Below are 17,718 nucleotides of genomic sequence, written 5' to 3' on the forward strand. Positions count from 1 at the left end.
TCAATAATATTAGTAATTTTGTTTGGTGCCCATGAAGTATAAAGTAAAATAAAATGTAATTATGAAAAAAATACAAGTAGAACTGGTAAATACTGGAAATGCACATCAAATTGGTTAGTAACTAAAGAGAGTACTCATGATTTTGAACACCTCTGTCAAATCTCCTCTTAATCTTCTCCGTTCTAAGGAGAACAACCCCAGCTTCTCTAGTTTCCCCACGTAGCTGAAGTTACTCATCCCTGGTACAATTTTGAACAAACCTCTTCTGCACGCCCTGCAAGGCCTTGACATCCTTCCTAAATTGAACACAGTATTCCAGCTGAGACCGAACCAGTGTTTCATAAAGGTTTAGCATAACTTCCTTGTTTTTGTATTTTATTCCTCTATTAATAAAGCAAAGGATCCCTCTAAGATTTTTAAGGGCTTGGGCTTGATAGTGATTGGTTATAGTAAATCTTTTATTAGGATACAGCAACAATCAACACATTACAGTATTTCACCACAGCAGTTTACAGACTTAAATGGTTATCACCTTTTCAGTCACTGGACAGAGTAGGGTGCATCATCTTGTTCTTAAGTTTAGCCAGAATTTGCATCCACTTACACAAACCAGGTGTCTTCTCCTTATCTTCTACTTCTGTATCTGACTGCTCACAACCCCTCTTCATCCTCCAAAGTGCCAGTCCCCTGACTCAATCAAAACCAATCCACTTACACGGAGTTAAAATTGAGCCCAATAGTTCAATCATTTTGTGGGGGGCCGCCGTGAGGCATCACTGCCTCCATTGAGGGCCCTGCCGGCATCGAGGTCAGTGGCAGGCCTCATCCAGGGCAATCTTCTTGCCCACCCCTCCACTGTTCCCGACGTAGAGGGCTGTATAAAATTCAGCCCCTTGAATTCAGTTGTACGTCGGCACTTCCTGATCCTGTACAGCATCTTGCAGAGGTATCCTGTTTTTCTGCACTGTTTGGTCTGACCCAATGGTCACCCATTGTTATAACTAGTAGCTTAGTTATGTGGTATTTTGTCACACACATCTTTTGAAAATCCATATACACATCAATCGCAATACCCTCATCTACCCTCTCAGTTACTTCATCAAAGAACTCGATCAAGTTAATCAAACAAGATTTGCCTTAAATAAGTTGGTACTGATTTTCATTAATTAGCCCATACTTTTCCAAATGCCATTATAGGAACATTGGACCTGGAGCCTGTTCCACCACCATTCAATCAGAACATGACTGACCATGCAACCTAACTCGACCTATCCACCTTTTCCCTATATCCCTCAATACCTTTGCTTACGAAAAATTTATTGATCTCAGATTTGAAATTAACATTTGATCTCATATCAATTGCTATTTGTGGAAGACAGTTCCAAACTTCTACCTCCCTTTGTGTGTTTCCTAGTTTTACTCCTGAAGGTCTTGCTCTAATTTTTAGACTATGCTTCCTTTCCAATCAGCAAAAATAGTTTCTCTCTCTCTACTCTAACTGTTCTCCTCAATATCTTGGAAACTTAAATCAAATCACCCCTTAACCTTCTAAATTCCAAATAATCTCTCCCCATAATTTAACCCTTGGATTCCAGGTATCTAGCAAACCTAGGCTGCAGTTTCTCCAAGACCAATAAATCCTTCCTAAGGCATGGTGCCCAGAACTGCTCACAGTGCTTCCTGTTTCTTTTTTTAATCCTGGATTATTGTCTCTAAAAAGTTTCCACGCCACTGGCATTAGGCTGACTAACCTGCAGTTGCTGGGTTTTATCCCTGTCCCCTTTTTTAAACAGGCATGTAACATTTTCAGTCCTCTGGCACCACCCCGATATCCAAGGAGGATTGAAAGATTGTGGCCAGAGCCTCTGCAATTTCCACCCATACCTCCCTCAGTAGCATAGGGTGCATTCCATCCAGACTGGGTAACTGTTCTACTTTGAAGACTGACAACCTTTTAAGTACATCCTCTTTATCTATGTTTATCTATGGATTTTCTTCTCCCTGCTGCTTTCACATGCGTTCAAATCCTCTGAAGAAGGAATTTTCCTCCACACAAGATCAGGGGGCAGGTTGTTCAACCTTGCCCGTCTAAGAGCGAAGTCCAAAGTACGGAAAGTCCTCATCAGAGAACTCCTCTTTGCTGACGATGCTGCTTTAACATCTCACACTGAAGAATGCCTGCAGAGTCTCATCGACAGGTTTGCGTCTGCCTGCAATGAATTTGGCCTAACCATCAGCCTCAAGAAAACGAACATCATGGGGCAGGATGTCAGAAATGCTCCATCCATCAATATTGGCGACCACGCTCTGGAAGTGGTTCAAGAGTTCACCTACCTAGGCTCAACTATCACCAGTAACCTGTCTCTAGATGCAGAAATCAACAAGCGCATGGGTAAGGCTTCCACTGCTATGTTCAGACTGGCCAAGAGAGTGTGGGAAAATGGCGCACTGACACGGAACACAAAAGTCCGAGTGTATCAGGCCTGTGTCCTCAGCACCTTGCTCTACGGCAGCGAGGCCTGGACAACGTATGCCAGCCAAGAGCGACGTCTCAATTCATTCCATCTTCGCTGCCTTCGGAGAATACTTGGCATCAGGTGGCAGGACTATATCTCCAACACAGAAGTCCTTGAAGCGGCCAACATCCCCAGCTTATACACACTACTGAGTCAGCGGCGCTTGAGATGGCTTGGCCATGTGAGCCGCATGGAAGATGGCAGGATCCCCAAAGACACATTGTACAGCGAGCTCGCCACTGGTATCAGACCCACCGGCCGTCCATGTCTCCGTTATAAAGACGTCTGCAAACGCGACATGAAATCGTGTGACATTGATCACAAGTCGTGGGAGTCAGTTGCCAGCATTCGCCAGAGCTGGCGGGCAGCCATAAAGACAGGGCTAAATTGTGGCGAGTCGAAGAGACTTAGTAGTTGGCAGGAAAAAAGACAGAGGCGCAAGGGGAGAGCCAACTGTGCAACAGCCCCAACAAACAAATTTCTCTGCAGCACCTGTGGAAGAGCCTGTTACTCCAGAATTGGCCTTTATAGCCACTCCAGGCGCTGCTTCACAAACCACTGACCACCTCCAGGCGCGTATCCATTGTCTCTCGAGATAAGGAGGCCCAAAAGATGTTTATTGTATCATTTATCACTACTGCTGCCTCCTTTACTGCTACTTTGGCAGCATCCTCTAGTGAAGAAAGATGCAAAGTGCTTATACCTCACCAATGCCCTCTGCCTTCATAAGACGATCTCATATTCACAGTATTTATTCTCTTATAAACAACAACTTGGCTATTTTTACAAAACACTAGAATCAGAAACTTCTTGTTCAGTGCTATGTGAGGTGGGCAGCCTGTCACAAATTTGCACTTTTTTGCAAATTTGCTAATTTAGAATGCAAATTTGCTTCACTGTTCCAAAGTGCCAGCTACTCCTTACTTCTGTTTGAACTGAATTTACCTGTATAATTTAGGATATATTCACCAGTACTAGCACATAGTCTTTCCCTACTCCCCCCAAAAAAGCACAGAATTCAAACAAATAAAATGAGAAGAGCAGCCTACATCTAGGGACAATTGCAGATCTGAGTTCCAGCAACATCATCAGAAAACAGCAGAAATTAGCCACATGCCAGTAACAAAATTATCTTCAACTGGGAGCCAGCAAGAGAGGAAGCTTCACTCACTTAAGATGCAGCTTCAGACAGTAGCCAGTGAAATGGGGAGCCTTGTCAAGGAAGTAAAGTTCAGCCTGTGACCAGTGAAAGAGGAATCTTTGTCTAGTGGAAGGTTGATAAATGTGTCGAGTAAGAGAGAGAGAAGTAAATGTGGCTGAGAGAGAAAGGTAAATGCAGCCAACAAGGGGGAGAGGAGTAAATTGACAAGGTGAGAAGGAGACAGATATATGTAGCCGGCAGGAGAGAAGGAGCACAATCAGCCAGCTCCAAATTAAACGGGCAATGAATTTACTCCGTAGGAAAGAATATGTTATGGGATGAGTTATTGCCACCACTTTCCTCTTTGCTGGAACTGATTGTCAAGTCTGTTCTTCCTTTGTAACAGAATATAAGTTAGGAAAAGCTTGAGGCACTTCTGTCTTGGACTTTTCCTGGTTTAATCCATGACTTATTAAAAAGGCACTTATGAGGGAAGAATTAGAGAGTGAGGGAGAGTTGAGACAGCAAGATGGGGAAACTTTGAGGCATGGAAGTACAGGCGAAAGAGAGAGAAAAGTTTAGAAGATAAATTTGGACACAAAGGCAAGATAGAAAAATTGGCAGAGAGAAAAATAGAATGAAGTTTAGATACACAGTGAGAGAGAATCAGAGATATGCACAGGATGTATTATATATGAGAGAACAATAGGTGCACATGGGGCCAAGATTGATTTTACATATTTATTTCTCATGAGTGAACTACCCACGAGGGTGTGTTTACAAAACATAAAATAATTTTCTTCCACAGCTTCAGGATTTTGCCCTAGCAAAAGTAGCTATGCACACCCTTCTATGGCACTTGTTAAGGCACATTAAAGCTTACCTGGTCTTTTAGATTGCAGATGGACTGCATGTGTTTTGCAAGCTCCAGCATTACTATTCAGCTGGATATGAACTGACACTGACTCTAGTTTGACCTTTAAAGGCTAGTTTTTATCCTTCCAGAGAGGATGGAGAAAGGAATAATTCATTAAAAGGTTAAGACTGCCTAAACTGTTAGTATAGTGACAGCATAGAGATCAGCTTTTACAAAGGTGGAATGAGAATGAAAATCTATGATTCTTTTTTAGTGACATTGTTATTTTGGAAGAATTGAATTAATACTATACTCATCTATGGGGTATTCTACTCTTACCCAAATGATAATTTTGGTTACATTAGTAATTTTTAATTTATAAGAACAGAAATTGCTGATCACACCACCCCTTTAAATTAATTCAGATTTGCTACATTATTTTAAAATAAAGCATCATAATCCCCAATTTTACATTTGCACTGTTACCAACTTCTTATGGCACTGATAGTGCTGAAATACTGTTTAATGCTGACTAAAAAAACTTGGCTACAGGTAGGGTATTATGCTTAGTGCTTTGGGGAGGGTAGAGCTATTTATACTGAATGTCAGTTTTCACTCCTGGTGCTATCAATTAAGTATGCATGTTATTAAACATCTTAAAAATTGTATAATTGATGCCCCAGGAGTAAGAATTAATGTTTCTTCTAATTGTGTAAATAAGAAAACATTGCACCAAAGAATTAGTCAACAAACTGCTCAAGCCTTCTAAGAAGCAAACCCAATGCAAAACGCAAAACCTTTAGGGAATGGTCACTCGAGCTGCCAATGCTCTTGGTTTTTTTCCCCCAGTGCTGCTGAATAAAATGGCAGCTGCATGCTGCACTGTGCCTGAAACCACAATATCCAGGAATTTAAATATTTAAAAGACAACACTGACTAATATTGTCCATATTGATATAAAATCATATTTTTTACCATGAGTCAGAGACAGGCTTTTATCAGTCGGTGAGCATAGGGCCTGTTATTGCATATAACTTGTAGCCCAGCCTCATTACTTTGAATTCTATTCCCTCAAGATTTTCTAATATATTTCTTATTGGAAATCTCCAACCCATTATAATAGATGTACAGTGAGAGATCAGGTGGGCTCTCTCTAGATTGTTAACCTGTTGAATGTCTTGTATATAATTATATGTATTCTATAGAAAAACAATTACTAAAAAAATGTTTTTTGTGTGCTACATACTGGATTGTAATTAAAATTTATGGCATGTTTAGCATGAAATTTTATTGTATTATATGGTAAAGAGAAAATATTTCTGAGATTTTATTTTGTAAGTAGGTATATTTGTATTTCCTGTTCATGGCAAATGGTACAATGAACTGAAGATATGCACATGGAGGCCGATTAGCTATCCATAGCTTTTAATTTGGACTGTATTCTTCACTGTTTCAATCAAGTGTTAGGCATGTAGCCTTGGAGCAAAGAAAACAAAATAACTTGTTTATATCAAAAATCAGAAAGATGCTTCTTCCAATTGTTTACTTAGCTTAAAGGCACAATGCTGATTGAATTACTTTTAAGCTTCAAGACACTGCACCAGCTTTTTGATTGTTCACACAATATGTGACTGTCACATGGAGACATCCTGAAAAGGTCAGACATGCCGTCACAGGGAGGAAGGGAAGGAAAAGGAATCCGGTTTGGTGTCGTCCTGGGCCTGGACTACCCTATCACACCGCCATTGACACAGGCCCACAAAGCAGCTTGCCCAAACACTTAGACTTGGGAATCAGAAGTACGACATCAAAATTCGCAGATGACACAAAACTGGGGGTACAGTTAATGCTGAGGAAGACTGCAAGGAAATACAAGATGATGTGAACAAACTTTCAGAATGGACTGCAAATGAACTTCAATATTGATAAGTGGGAGGTGTTGCATTTTTGTAGAAGGAATAATGAGGCCACCTACTGATTGGAAAATAAGAGTCTAAATGGGGTAAAGGTGCAAAGGGATCTGGGGGTACACATTCAAAAATCATTAATAGTAGCAACACAGGTTAACAAAGCCATAAAAAGTGCAAAGCACTGTGGTTCATTTCTAGAGGAATAGAATTCAAACCTTGCGTTTGACCACACTTGGAGTACTATGCCCAGTTCTGGTCTCCATATTATGAGAAGAATATAGAAGCATTGGAGGTAGTGCAAAATGACCTACAAGGAAGATATCAGAACAAAGAGGGTACAACAATCAGGAAAGACTAAACAAGCTTGGGACTCTTTTCTTTAGAAAAGAGAAGACTGAGAGGTGGCCTGATAGACATCTTTAAGATTATGATGGGTTTGATTGGGTAAATGTAGAGAAGATGTTTCCACTTGTGGGGGAGTCCAAAACTAGGGGTCATAAATACAAGATAGTCACTGATAAATCCAATAAAGAATTCAAGAGAGACTTCTTTACTCAGAGTGGCGAGAATGTGAAACTCACAACCACATGGACGGGTTGAGACAAATAGCATAGATGCATTTAAGGGGATGCTAGATAAGTACATGAGGGAGAAAGGAATAGAAGGATATGTTGATCGGGTGAGATGAAGTAAAGTGGGAGGAGTTTCATGTGGACTATAAACACCAGCATAGACCAAATGGCCTGTTTCTGTGTTGTAAAATTCTGTGTAATTCTATGTGAATGATGTGACTTGAATGAGGTTTCAGGGGATGCCTGGCATTATCAAACCATGTACAGGCAGGACTCCACATCCAGTTTGGGAGAAAATAAGCAAAAAGCAGTGCAGACTTGAACTGCAATTTTTTAAAACCTCTTTTTTGTTTGTTCCAGACGTTAGATAGATGGGAAAATCAAGGCAGCCCTCAGGCAAATTTCTCAGCACAGCACCTACCACAGACTCTCCCCTTCCCACCTAATGTCCACAGGGCTTCTTTCCCTGAATCTTCTGATGGATTTGATCAAAGGAAACCTGATCCATATGAAGTGTATGAGAAGTCAAGAGCTATCTATGAGAGCAGGCGTAAGTAAAATCCTTGTCTTTTTTTTTACACCACTGGAAAAATAGCTATTAATGACTGACTGCCAACTATTTGACCACCTCTTGATAACATTTTCTGTTGTCATATCTTCTTTAAATGGAGTAGACATACTGTTAAGAATTCAATTGATTTGCAGTCTGACATGCAACAACATATTTATGCATCACAGCAATTTGGTTAATCTTATTTGTTTAAAAATTCAATTTTTAAAATGTCTTGGTTTATTCTATTTCTTCAATACCAACAAATGCAATGTGTCCTTTGAAAACAGTAAGGTACAGGTAAGGTATTTGTTTTGAATATATAACATTACATTTGTTACAAATGACAGTAATGTCAGAATTTTTTATTAACCGTCTGTATAGATTTACTGGCCCATTTTCATAATATCTGAGTAGAGTGCAGCATAATTTTCTTAACAAGCAGTGCATTGATACATTTAGTAGCTCTTCCTGGACAATTTCTAAATAGGCCTCTGATGGTTAAATATAAGGCAGAGGGACACTTGAGTAACTATTAGCAACATGAAATGTCTCTACATGAATGCGTAGTTTTGTTTAACTCCACTTTTCCTGTACAGAACAAATGCCACCAAGGACTGCATATCGGGCTGATTCTTCTGGCAAGTACTTTATCATTCTGTGGCTTAAATGTAGTTCCCCATTCGTCTGGATATTGTGATTGTCTAATCTGTCGTCTGGTTGCAGCCAACTATTTCTGCATGATCATTTACTTTCTCCTGTTGTCCTTTATTCTAACAGCGAGAGGTCTGAAGCAATGTAAATAAGAGCAGCTGCAAAAAGAGAAGCTTTAACCAATCATTTTACTCATTGGCGCAAATTTCATACCTATTTGATGAAAAGCTTCAGTTTTCCACAATGACCTAATGAGGCAGTAGTAAAATTGCACTCTATGCACACAATTTACTAGTCACAAGTCTGATCACTGGCAGAGACTACATTTCAACAGCAGTGAAATGTGTGGGAATTCTGCCATTTCTCAACTGATTATTTAGTGAGACAGCCAAAAGCATTCCTCTAGGCTAAAGGTCTTACACACCAAACACAATGGTATACTTACTGGAAACACTGTTCAGCATTTCTAAATTTACCAGATTATCAAGGACCAGTGAAATTTTGCAATGAGGTAAATGAAGATGCTAAACTTCAATGATCCTGGAATTCAGCACATTGATTTCAATACTATCAATGCTCTATGAATGTGGAGCTGAATTGAACACTAGATTCATAGAGTAATGAAAATTGGCACAGCTATATGCTTCAAGAGCCCAAATAGATGGCTTGACTTGGAACAGTTATGCATTGATCAACTGAGTGAAATATCCCAGAAACCAGTGCACGTACTGTGAGATCATGACATCTGTAAAACTGTCCAATATATTTACCAGCAGGCTTCTAAACATGTTTTCTCCTCTCATTTTCTGTGCCAGTCTGTTTATTTTAGTGAGCGAGTGAATTGGACCTCCGGTACTGCATACTCCAAATGTGCACACTATCATTCTGTACAAAATGTCGTATGTCACACATTGTGCCTGCACAGTACTATGGCAGTCAGTTTTTGGAGGATATTAGAGCATTTTTAATTTAGTTCAGTATGAAAGTGCTAGCACCTAGAAAAGAAAGACTTGCATTTATATAGTATCTTCCGTGACCACGGGACGTCCTAAAGCACTTTATAACCAATGAAGTATTTTTGAAATGTAGTCATTGTTGTAATGTGGGAAATGCAACAGCCAATATGCACACAGCAAGCTCCCACAAACAGCAATGTGATAATAAACAGTTAATTTTTTTTGTGATGTTGAGTGAGGGATAAATATTGGCTTGGACACTGGGGATAACTCTCCTGCCCTTCTTCAAAATAGTGCCGTAGGATCTTTTATGTCCACTTTAGAGAGAGTAGATGGGGTTTTGGTTTAACATCTCATTCAAAAGATGGCACCTCTGGCAGTGCAGCACTTCTTCAGTACTTTAAGTCATGAAGTGGGACTTGAATCCACAACTTTCTAATCCAGAGATGAGGCTGCTATTAACTGAGCCATGTCTGACATGTGTGAAGCAATGTTGTTAAATGCATTTACTATGCACTGACTTTAAGTCCGATATGGTCAGAAAAGTAAAAGCCTATGGGATCCAAGGAAAAGTGGCAAATTGAATCCAAAATTTGCTCAGTGACAGGAAGCAATGGAGATAAGAGAAGAGGAGGAAGAGGAGGCGTTCAGGGATAACACTGAACAGAGAGGGGCCCTTGCTGCACGACAAGGTGGCCTCCTCCTGTCCCTCTTGGCCTCCAGCATTAGTTCCAGGTCGTCATCGATGAAGTAAGGGTCTGCCTTGCCCCTAGTGCCTGTGACTTCTTGATTTCCTCTGCTGCAGTGGAAGGCAGATATCTCTCTCAGGGCAACAAACAGCCTCAGTGATGGCTGCCATGGGAATCTACATGAGTCCCACACTTGTTCTGACTCACCTTCACTGGCTCTAAGAGGGCAGGAAACCCGTCTCCATTCCAATTAAGGGTTTACCCATTTGAAAATCTCAATCTGAATCACTTTCCCACCAGAGGCAGGTTTTTGACCCAGAATGAGACCTAGTTCCTGTTTTCCACCTCCAGAACAAAAATCCAGCCCCAATTGTCTGGTCAGGTGGGCAGAAAAGTCATTCAGTCTGGAGAAGTGTGAATAAATGCATTTGGGGAGGGCAAACAAGGCAAGGGAATACACAATAAATAGCAGGATACTGAGAAGTGTAGAGGAACAGAAGGACCTTGTCGTCCATGTCCATAGATCCCTGAAGGTAGTAGGTCAGGTAGATAAGGTAGTTAAGAAAGCATACAGGATACTTTCCTTTATTAGCCGAGGCATAGAATGTAAGAGCACGAAGGTTACACACAAGTTAGGCCACAGTTTGTTGCTTACAGTTCTGGTCACCACATCACAGAAAGGATGTAATTGTACTGGAGAGGATACAGAGGAGATTTACAAGGATGTTGCCAGGATTGGGGACTTTTAGCTATGAGGAAAGATTGGATATGCTGGGTTGTTTATTTTGGCACAGAGGAGGCTGAGAGGAGATTTAATCCAGGTGCATAACATTATATGAGGGGCCTAGATAGGAAGGACTTATTTCCCTTAGCAGAGAGGACAACAACCAGGGGACACAGACTTAAAGTAATTAGTAGAAGGATTAGAGGAGAGTTGATAAGAAATGTTTTCACCCAGAAGATGTTGGGGTTCTGAAACTCACTGCCTGAAAGGATGGTGAGGCAGAACCCCTCATTCCATGTAAAAGTGAAGTGCTGTCACCTACAAGGCTATGGACCAAGAGCTGGAAAGTGGGATTAGGCTGGATAGTTCTTTTTCAACTGGCACAGACACAATAGGCCAAATGGCCTCCTTCTATACAGTAAATTTGTATGATTCTATTAGAGAAGCATGGAAGTGTCATGCTTAGGAAGGGTTTCAATTGAGGTCATAATCTGTGGTCATAAAAAAACTTATACAAGCACGTCACCTGCAGAGTATGAGCACCTTCTGCATTATTTGTTATACCATCTACAACTTAGATTTAACCTGTCTGCACAACCAACTGGAGTACTGTCATGCCAATTCTTGAGTTTGTGAAATTATGAGTTATCATTTAAAGCACCCAATTTGAAATGAAAATCCAATTTTTAGCACACATAGTGGCGTGTATGTTCAGACAATTAAGGAATAGTGGAAGGTTTTCACTGTAAGTAACCAAAGTGACTAGGAAAGGCTCTTTTGTGGAACAACCTAATTTCAGTTATATATGTCCTGCAAACTGATTGGTTAATCACACATGTCAATCACCTTGGTCACAAACCATCTCCTTCCTAAACGGCATCCTGCTTGCTGTCTGCTCTTTTCTGAGAAAGCAACACAATAGGGGGATCCTGGAAAAAAAAACTAGTATTTATTTTTAGCAGACTAAATAACTGACTAGAAAAGCCCTGCCAAATGCAAGTTATAAAGCTCAAACTTTGCATTCAATTAAAATGTTGTAGGAGATGTGCGGACAGATGTGATGCACCATCCCTCGTAACATGGTCAGGTCATAAACTTGTCCTTTTACTCATGCTGCTTGAATTATACATCTATAAATACATGTTTTAAATGCCAGCTCTAGTGTCCTCAAAATTGTAAGCTGCCTTTGTGCAAATAGAGGTGATGAATATTAAATCTTTGAATAAGAACTACAATTCTATCTGGAGAAGTTGCTGATTATGTTTACATGATATACAGGAGAGTTCAGATGAGCCGATAATTATCATCAAAGTCATGACAAAGTTTCACATAGCCTTAGAGACTAATGGGGGAGTTTAATGCTCTCCCCCGCAGCGGGTTTAGAAGTGCAGAGAGCATAAAATCAGGTGGGATGGTGGCAGGATGGGGAGGGTGTTTCCCGCCACCATCCTGCCTCCACCAAAATTTAGTCAGGGCAGGAACCCCACCACCAATTGAGGCCCTTAACTGGGCAATTAAAAGCCGTGAAAAACCATGCGGGCTTCTTCCCTGCTCTGGGGGTGGGGGGGGGGGGCGGCGTGAAGGTTCCTCGTTAAAAGGCACTTCATGCATGAATGATGGACCTGGCATCGGGAAGAGGGGGGGCCCATTGAGGGCCACCCCTTCCCTTCCCAAGACCCCCACCCCGCGAGACCCCTCCCGCCCTGACCTATCTGAGGCCAATTTCCAGTGACACTCCTTGGCCTCCGGCAGGCACAGCTGCAGCAGCAGCAACCACCACCTCTGAATGGGACTTCGGCCACGGGGTCCTTGATCCTGTGGAAGGCCCATCGCTGTCCACTTAAGTGCCTGATTGGCACTAAATTCGTTGGGCCTTCTAGAGAAGAGGCAACGCGGGAATCCCGGCGTCAGTTTCTCCGCATGTCGAGAACCCCACCACCAGGATAAAGTTCTGCCCTAGGACTCTATTTGTTGCTAGCTGCTGTGAATTCAGAAGGATCACAGCCAGCAACAGATTCCATGTTCCATACCGTTTAATAACCCAAAACATTTGAATTTTTTTGAAGCAGTTGTAGTCTAATACAGGCTATAGGCTACAGCGAGCAGGATCCTTGTTTGGTTCTTAAAAGTTTTCCTAACCATACAATCTTTCATCCTTTGAACTTGCGCTTGTTTCATCTGTATAAACCTTTATTGGTGTAACATATTCTGTGTAGTTGGTGCTTGATTAAAACACATTTCTTCTATCATTTTTTAATCACCTCAAGAGGACTAACAGCTGGAAGCTTGCATTTTGCTCATACTGACTGTATTCCAACCATGTTCTCTTCTGAACTAGGTCCAGACTACCGTGAGTTAGATGTTTATTTACGCAGACAAGAGTCTGGGTTTGGCTTCAGAATCCTGGGAGGAGATGAACCTGGTCAACCAGTGAGTAATCAATAATACTGCATTGTATATCAAGTTGGTTTATATTTTGGTATTTTTAAGTCTAAAGCAAAGAACAAATTTTACTTTTCTTAAAGAAAATCCTGGAATTACATAGCACATCAATCAACAATTTTTTCAGATGTTGATTGACTGCTGTGCATTCTCAACATTTCAATTTTGATTTCAAATTTCCAGCCTTAAAAACTTTTGAAAGAAATCTTTACATTGCTAAAATCTTTCTTGATGGATTTTGACTATTGTAAAAATGTTTTTATTTTCACAAAATCTAGATGATATGCTCATTTCAGTTGTATAAGTCTGAAATGTTAAGTGATATTCTGAAAAATGTCATGAAGCTAGATTTATCAAACCTTGTATGTCGTGTTTCAACCATAGTGATACAATGCTATCCTTTGTATATTCTCCTTTGCTAAGTAAAAACCTTTGTCAGATATATGGGGCAGACTTTTATTCTTTTTGCTGCCAAACACCATTTTTCACCATTGGGGTTGAAATTACACGAACACACTTAAATGTGGAATTCCCAAATGTACTATTTTATTTTTCTAACAGCAGCTTTCATTTGTATAGCACCTATAATGTACAAAAATATTTCAAGGTGTTTTGCAGAAGAAAAAAGGAGTAGGTGCTGAGTCCTTGTGAGTGGTTGAAGAGTGGCAACCAAAAACATGGGTGAAATTTTGAAACTTATGGAGGGACGTTAGTGAGGCAGAAGAGTTTCGGAAGGGAGTTCCAAAAAGGAAGGCTAAAAATGGATTGGCCAGGGCGGCTATTTTGTTAAAATAACATAGATTAGTGTCCTAAAGTAATGCTTAGTGGGTATTTCAATTCACAGGTGTGTTGCTAACACTATAAAAAATTGTACAACTACAGTAGTCTATATTACTACTCCTGCATTAGTGCAGCAAAGATTTCTATATAATTATTAAGGGGTGAGGGCAGTAGGATTGTTAAGTGATTTTAAAAAATATTGGAATAATACACAGACTTCAGCCACCACCATACTGTTAAAACAGTAGCTTGACAATGTTGCAATGATGGAGTTAAACATCACAAACAACAAATCGCAGCAAAGTATTTTTTTTTCCCTGGTAGTGTTAGGTTTACAAATAGTACCTTTATTCTCACCAGTTGTATTTCTGGCATGAGTGTCTTTTTAATCCTTGAAGTATTGGTATTTCTTCCTCATGCTCCATACAACAATGGAGGCAGGAAAGTGTACAGACAATTTGGAACTAGGATTTAAATATTCATCCAGCAGTCCATAATTCAATTCATGCCATAAAATATTTTTCTTCTAGCAGAGTGATAAAAGCTAAGAGTGTGGAAGTAATATTGCAGCCTCAGTCTTGAATAATTTACCAGTTTCAGTGCAAGTAAAATTCCCTTTTTTGAACATATTTTTATCCCTTTCTCTTTTGGGAATCCCCACAATGTTCACAGTTGAGAAAGTAGGCAGCTGACCTGCCTGCTGACTTCTCCCAGTGCCAGGGTCAATCTGGTCACTGGAGGTATGTCAGATCCTACAGGGGATGGCCAACCTTCTAATTGTTTCTTTCTCTTGGGGAGATGATTGGCATTTAGTCAAAACCTCCCAAAACTGGCATGGCTGAGATCAGACACGTACCTAACCTGTGGGGAATTGCAGACACAAACCATCTCCCATTCTCTGGCACAGTGTATTGGTGCTCTGGTGCATTGCATCTCTACAAATGTTTTATTTCTTTGACTAAGAGCAAAGTGTGAGATAATTGCAATTTTAATTAAAACCAGTTGTCATAGGGAAAAGTAGCACAAAGATTACTGAATGCTATACTTTAGTACATTAATATAGTCTTCCAAAGATAAGAAACCCGTTCCTATAGAATATATTAATCTTCAAGATGTGGAAACTATAGAAGATTTGATTGGTTATTGTGTGAATAAAGGATTTCTTGGCTATGTTTTTCAGCCAGTCCAAAAAGGACACAAACAAGAGGCATGGGTAATATGAATGTCTCTTCAAATATATTCAAATTATTCAACCGCCTCAAGTAAAAACACTACTTTGACGGTCGCAGTTTGTATTGCTATTTTCAATTGTTGTCATGCAAAACGAAATTTTAAAAAACTGCTCACACAATAACTTTCAATAGAAAATTGTCATTGCTAAGCAACAGCTTCAGTGGCAAACTGGTTTCAGAGTTAAATAGCATATTCATGAACTCATCAATGTCTGATCCATGTCAGACAAAGCTATCTTCAGCATGCAATTTGTTTCTGGAAGAGCGGATGTGAGACTTAGTCTTAATTTGCAACCTAGCAGAGGAAACGCAAGTTATTTAATACCCTTCCATCTGCATAAGTTGAAACCAACCACCTTGCTGTACATTTCTGAAAATCTGAAATTCAATTTCATGTCAACAATGCCCCTTAAAATACATTTTGTCAGGATAATCTAAGATTGAGGAAGATTTGAGATGTTCTTTAAACAGTCATGGATTTATAAAGTAGCATGATTTGAGTAAAGAAATATACAATCAATTCAATTCTAAAATCTGACCACTAGCCTTCCCATTAGAAAGAATTATGATTAAATTTAACATTCTTATTTCTTCTTTATTGCTGTTGGTTTTTTTGTTTAAACATTAAATGTTAATCACATCACAGTGCTGGCTGGGGAAAATAATAATGCATGTTAATTAGTTAGCATTCACACTGTTACATTCAATAATTCTTACAACTCAGTATCCTCGACATTTACCATGGAAAACAAAATACAGAAATACACACAACAAAACAGATATTAAAGAAATATTCTACTGATTGGTAAAGCAGAGGTTATGTGCTATGTTGCCCTTTATTGTGACAAATATTACATTGAGATTCACACATATAAAACATGTATGCACTGATGCTGCCATTAACCCCATCATATCCATACTGTCCCTCTAATGGTGATTAGCTAAAAATAACTGCCAGTAAGTTATTGTTGCTAATTCATTCAGGCAAGAGAGATTTAATGGCAGTGCCCACTATAGGTACAGGGCTGCAGTTAAACAGGGAAGCTGAAGTTCTTTTATGTAAGAATGCAGTTGAACATACAAATTAGGAGCAGGAGTAGGCCACTTGGCCCCTCAAGCCTGCTCCACCATTCAATAAGATCATGGCTGATCTGATTGTAACCTCGACTCCACATTTCCGCCTACCACCGATAAACTTTCACCCCCTTGCTTATCAAGAATCTATCTACCTCTGCCTTAAAAATATTTAAAGACTCTGCTTCCACTGTCTTTTGAGGAAGAGAATTCCAAAGACTCACGACCCTCTGAGAGAAAAGAACTTTCTCCTCATCTCTGTCTTAAATGGGCAATGCCTTATTTTTAAATAGTGACCCCTAGTTCTAAATTCTCTCACATGGGGAAACATCCTTTTCACATCCACCCTGTTAAGACCCCTCAGGATCTTGTATGTTTCAATCAAGTCGCCTCTTACTCTTCTAAACTCCAGCGGATACAAGCTGAGCCTGTCCAACCTTTCCTCATAAGACAACCCGTCCATTCCAGTATTAGTCTAGTAAACTTTCTCTGAACTGCTTCCAATACATTCCTTAAATAAGGAGACCAATACTGTACACAGTCCTCCAGATGTGGTCTCACCAATGCCCGGTATAACTGAAGCATAACCTCCCTACTTTTGTATTCAATTCCCCTTGCAATAAAAAATAACATTCTATTAGCTTTCCTAATTACTTGCTGATCCTGCATACTAACGTTTTACAATTTATGCACTAGGACACCCAGATCCCTCTGCATCTCAGAGCTCTCTCACCATTTAGATAATATGCTTTTTTATTCTTCTTGCCAAAATGGACAATTTCACATTTTCCCACATTATACTCCATTTGCCAGTTCTTTGCCCACTCACTTAACCTAGCTATATCCCTTTGTAGCCTCCTTATGTCCTTCCAACTTTCCTACCTATCTTTTTGTCATCAGCAAATTTAGCAACCATACCTTCAGTCCTTTCATCCAAGTCACTTATATAAATCCTAAAAAGTTGAGGCCCCAACACTGATCCCTGTGGCACACTACTTGTTACATCTTGCCAACCAGAAAATTACCCATTTATACCTACTCTCTGTTTCCTGTTAGCTAGCCAATCTTCTATCCATGAAGCCTTCCTTTGTGCTTAATCACAATTATTTGTAATAGTTTGAGTCCTAAAAGGCATACTGAATGTAAAACTTCTTTAAAAGAAATGGATAAATTTAAGTTTTGCTTTATCAAAACTCCATTATGCAGGTAAATGCACAATGAGGCAGACTCTTTTTGAGTGTCTAAACCCTATCATGTTTCCTGAACGTAAAATGAGTATGTACAAATTTTTGAGATCAATATTCTCAATCAGTTGCAGATCTGAAAGCTAAAGATCTCACAAATTTGTGCGTTGCCTTTGAATGTAAAATGGTGGTTCAGAGAAATTTGCACCACAAATTGTGCAATTACCATCAATGGTAGATGTGCAGGTGTTTTCAGAAACTAGCAGAGCTGCAGTGAAAGACTTTGTCGTAAATATAACAATGCATTCTGATACATGTATCTTACGAGCTTAATGGTTAGCTTGTGATGCAGTGTACTTACGTCAAAAAAAAATGTCAAGAAAATTTATCAATTGCTGTACACTCAGTAAAATAGCTAGGTGTTAAGTGTGCATTGAC

The 17,718-nt window shown here is 39.8% G+C and overlaps 1 protein-coding gene across 20 annotated transcripts in view; it reads left to right on the forward strand.

Moving 5' to 3' along the window:
* The window catches only part of magi2a (membrane associated guanylate kinase, WW and PDZ domain containing 2a), an 899,048-nt gene that overhangs the window by 803,381 nt on the left and 77,949 nt on the right, over positions 1-17,718 (forward strand). For 16 of the 20 annotated variants that reach the window (XM_068059206.1, XM_068059207.1, XM_068059208.1 and 13 more), the window contains 3 exons: positions 7,356-7,545; positions 8,145-8,186; positions 12,907-12,998. In XM_068059206.1, coding sequence (XP_067915307.1) covers positions 7,356-7,545; positions 8,145-8,186; positions 12,907-12,998 — 324 coding nt within the window. The remainder of the gene's footprint in view (positions 1-7,355; positions 7,546-8,144; positions 8,187-12,906; positions 12,999-17,718) is intronic. The other 4 variants (XM_068059209.1, XM_068059214.1, XM_068059224.1 and 1 more) reach the window with 1 other exon arrangement.

The sequence above is a fragment of the Heterodontus francisci genome, chromosome 27 (assembly GCF_036365525.1).
Source record: "Heterodontus francisci isolate sHetFra1 chromosome 27, sHetFra1.hap1, whole genome shotgun sequence".
NCBI lineage: Eukaryota > Metazoa > Chordata > Chondrichthyes > Heterodontiformes > Heterodontidae > Heterodontus > Heterodontus francisci.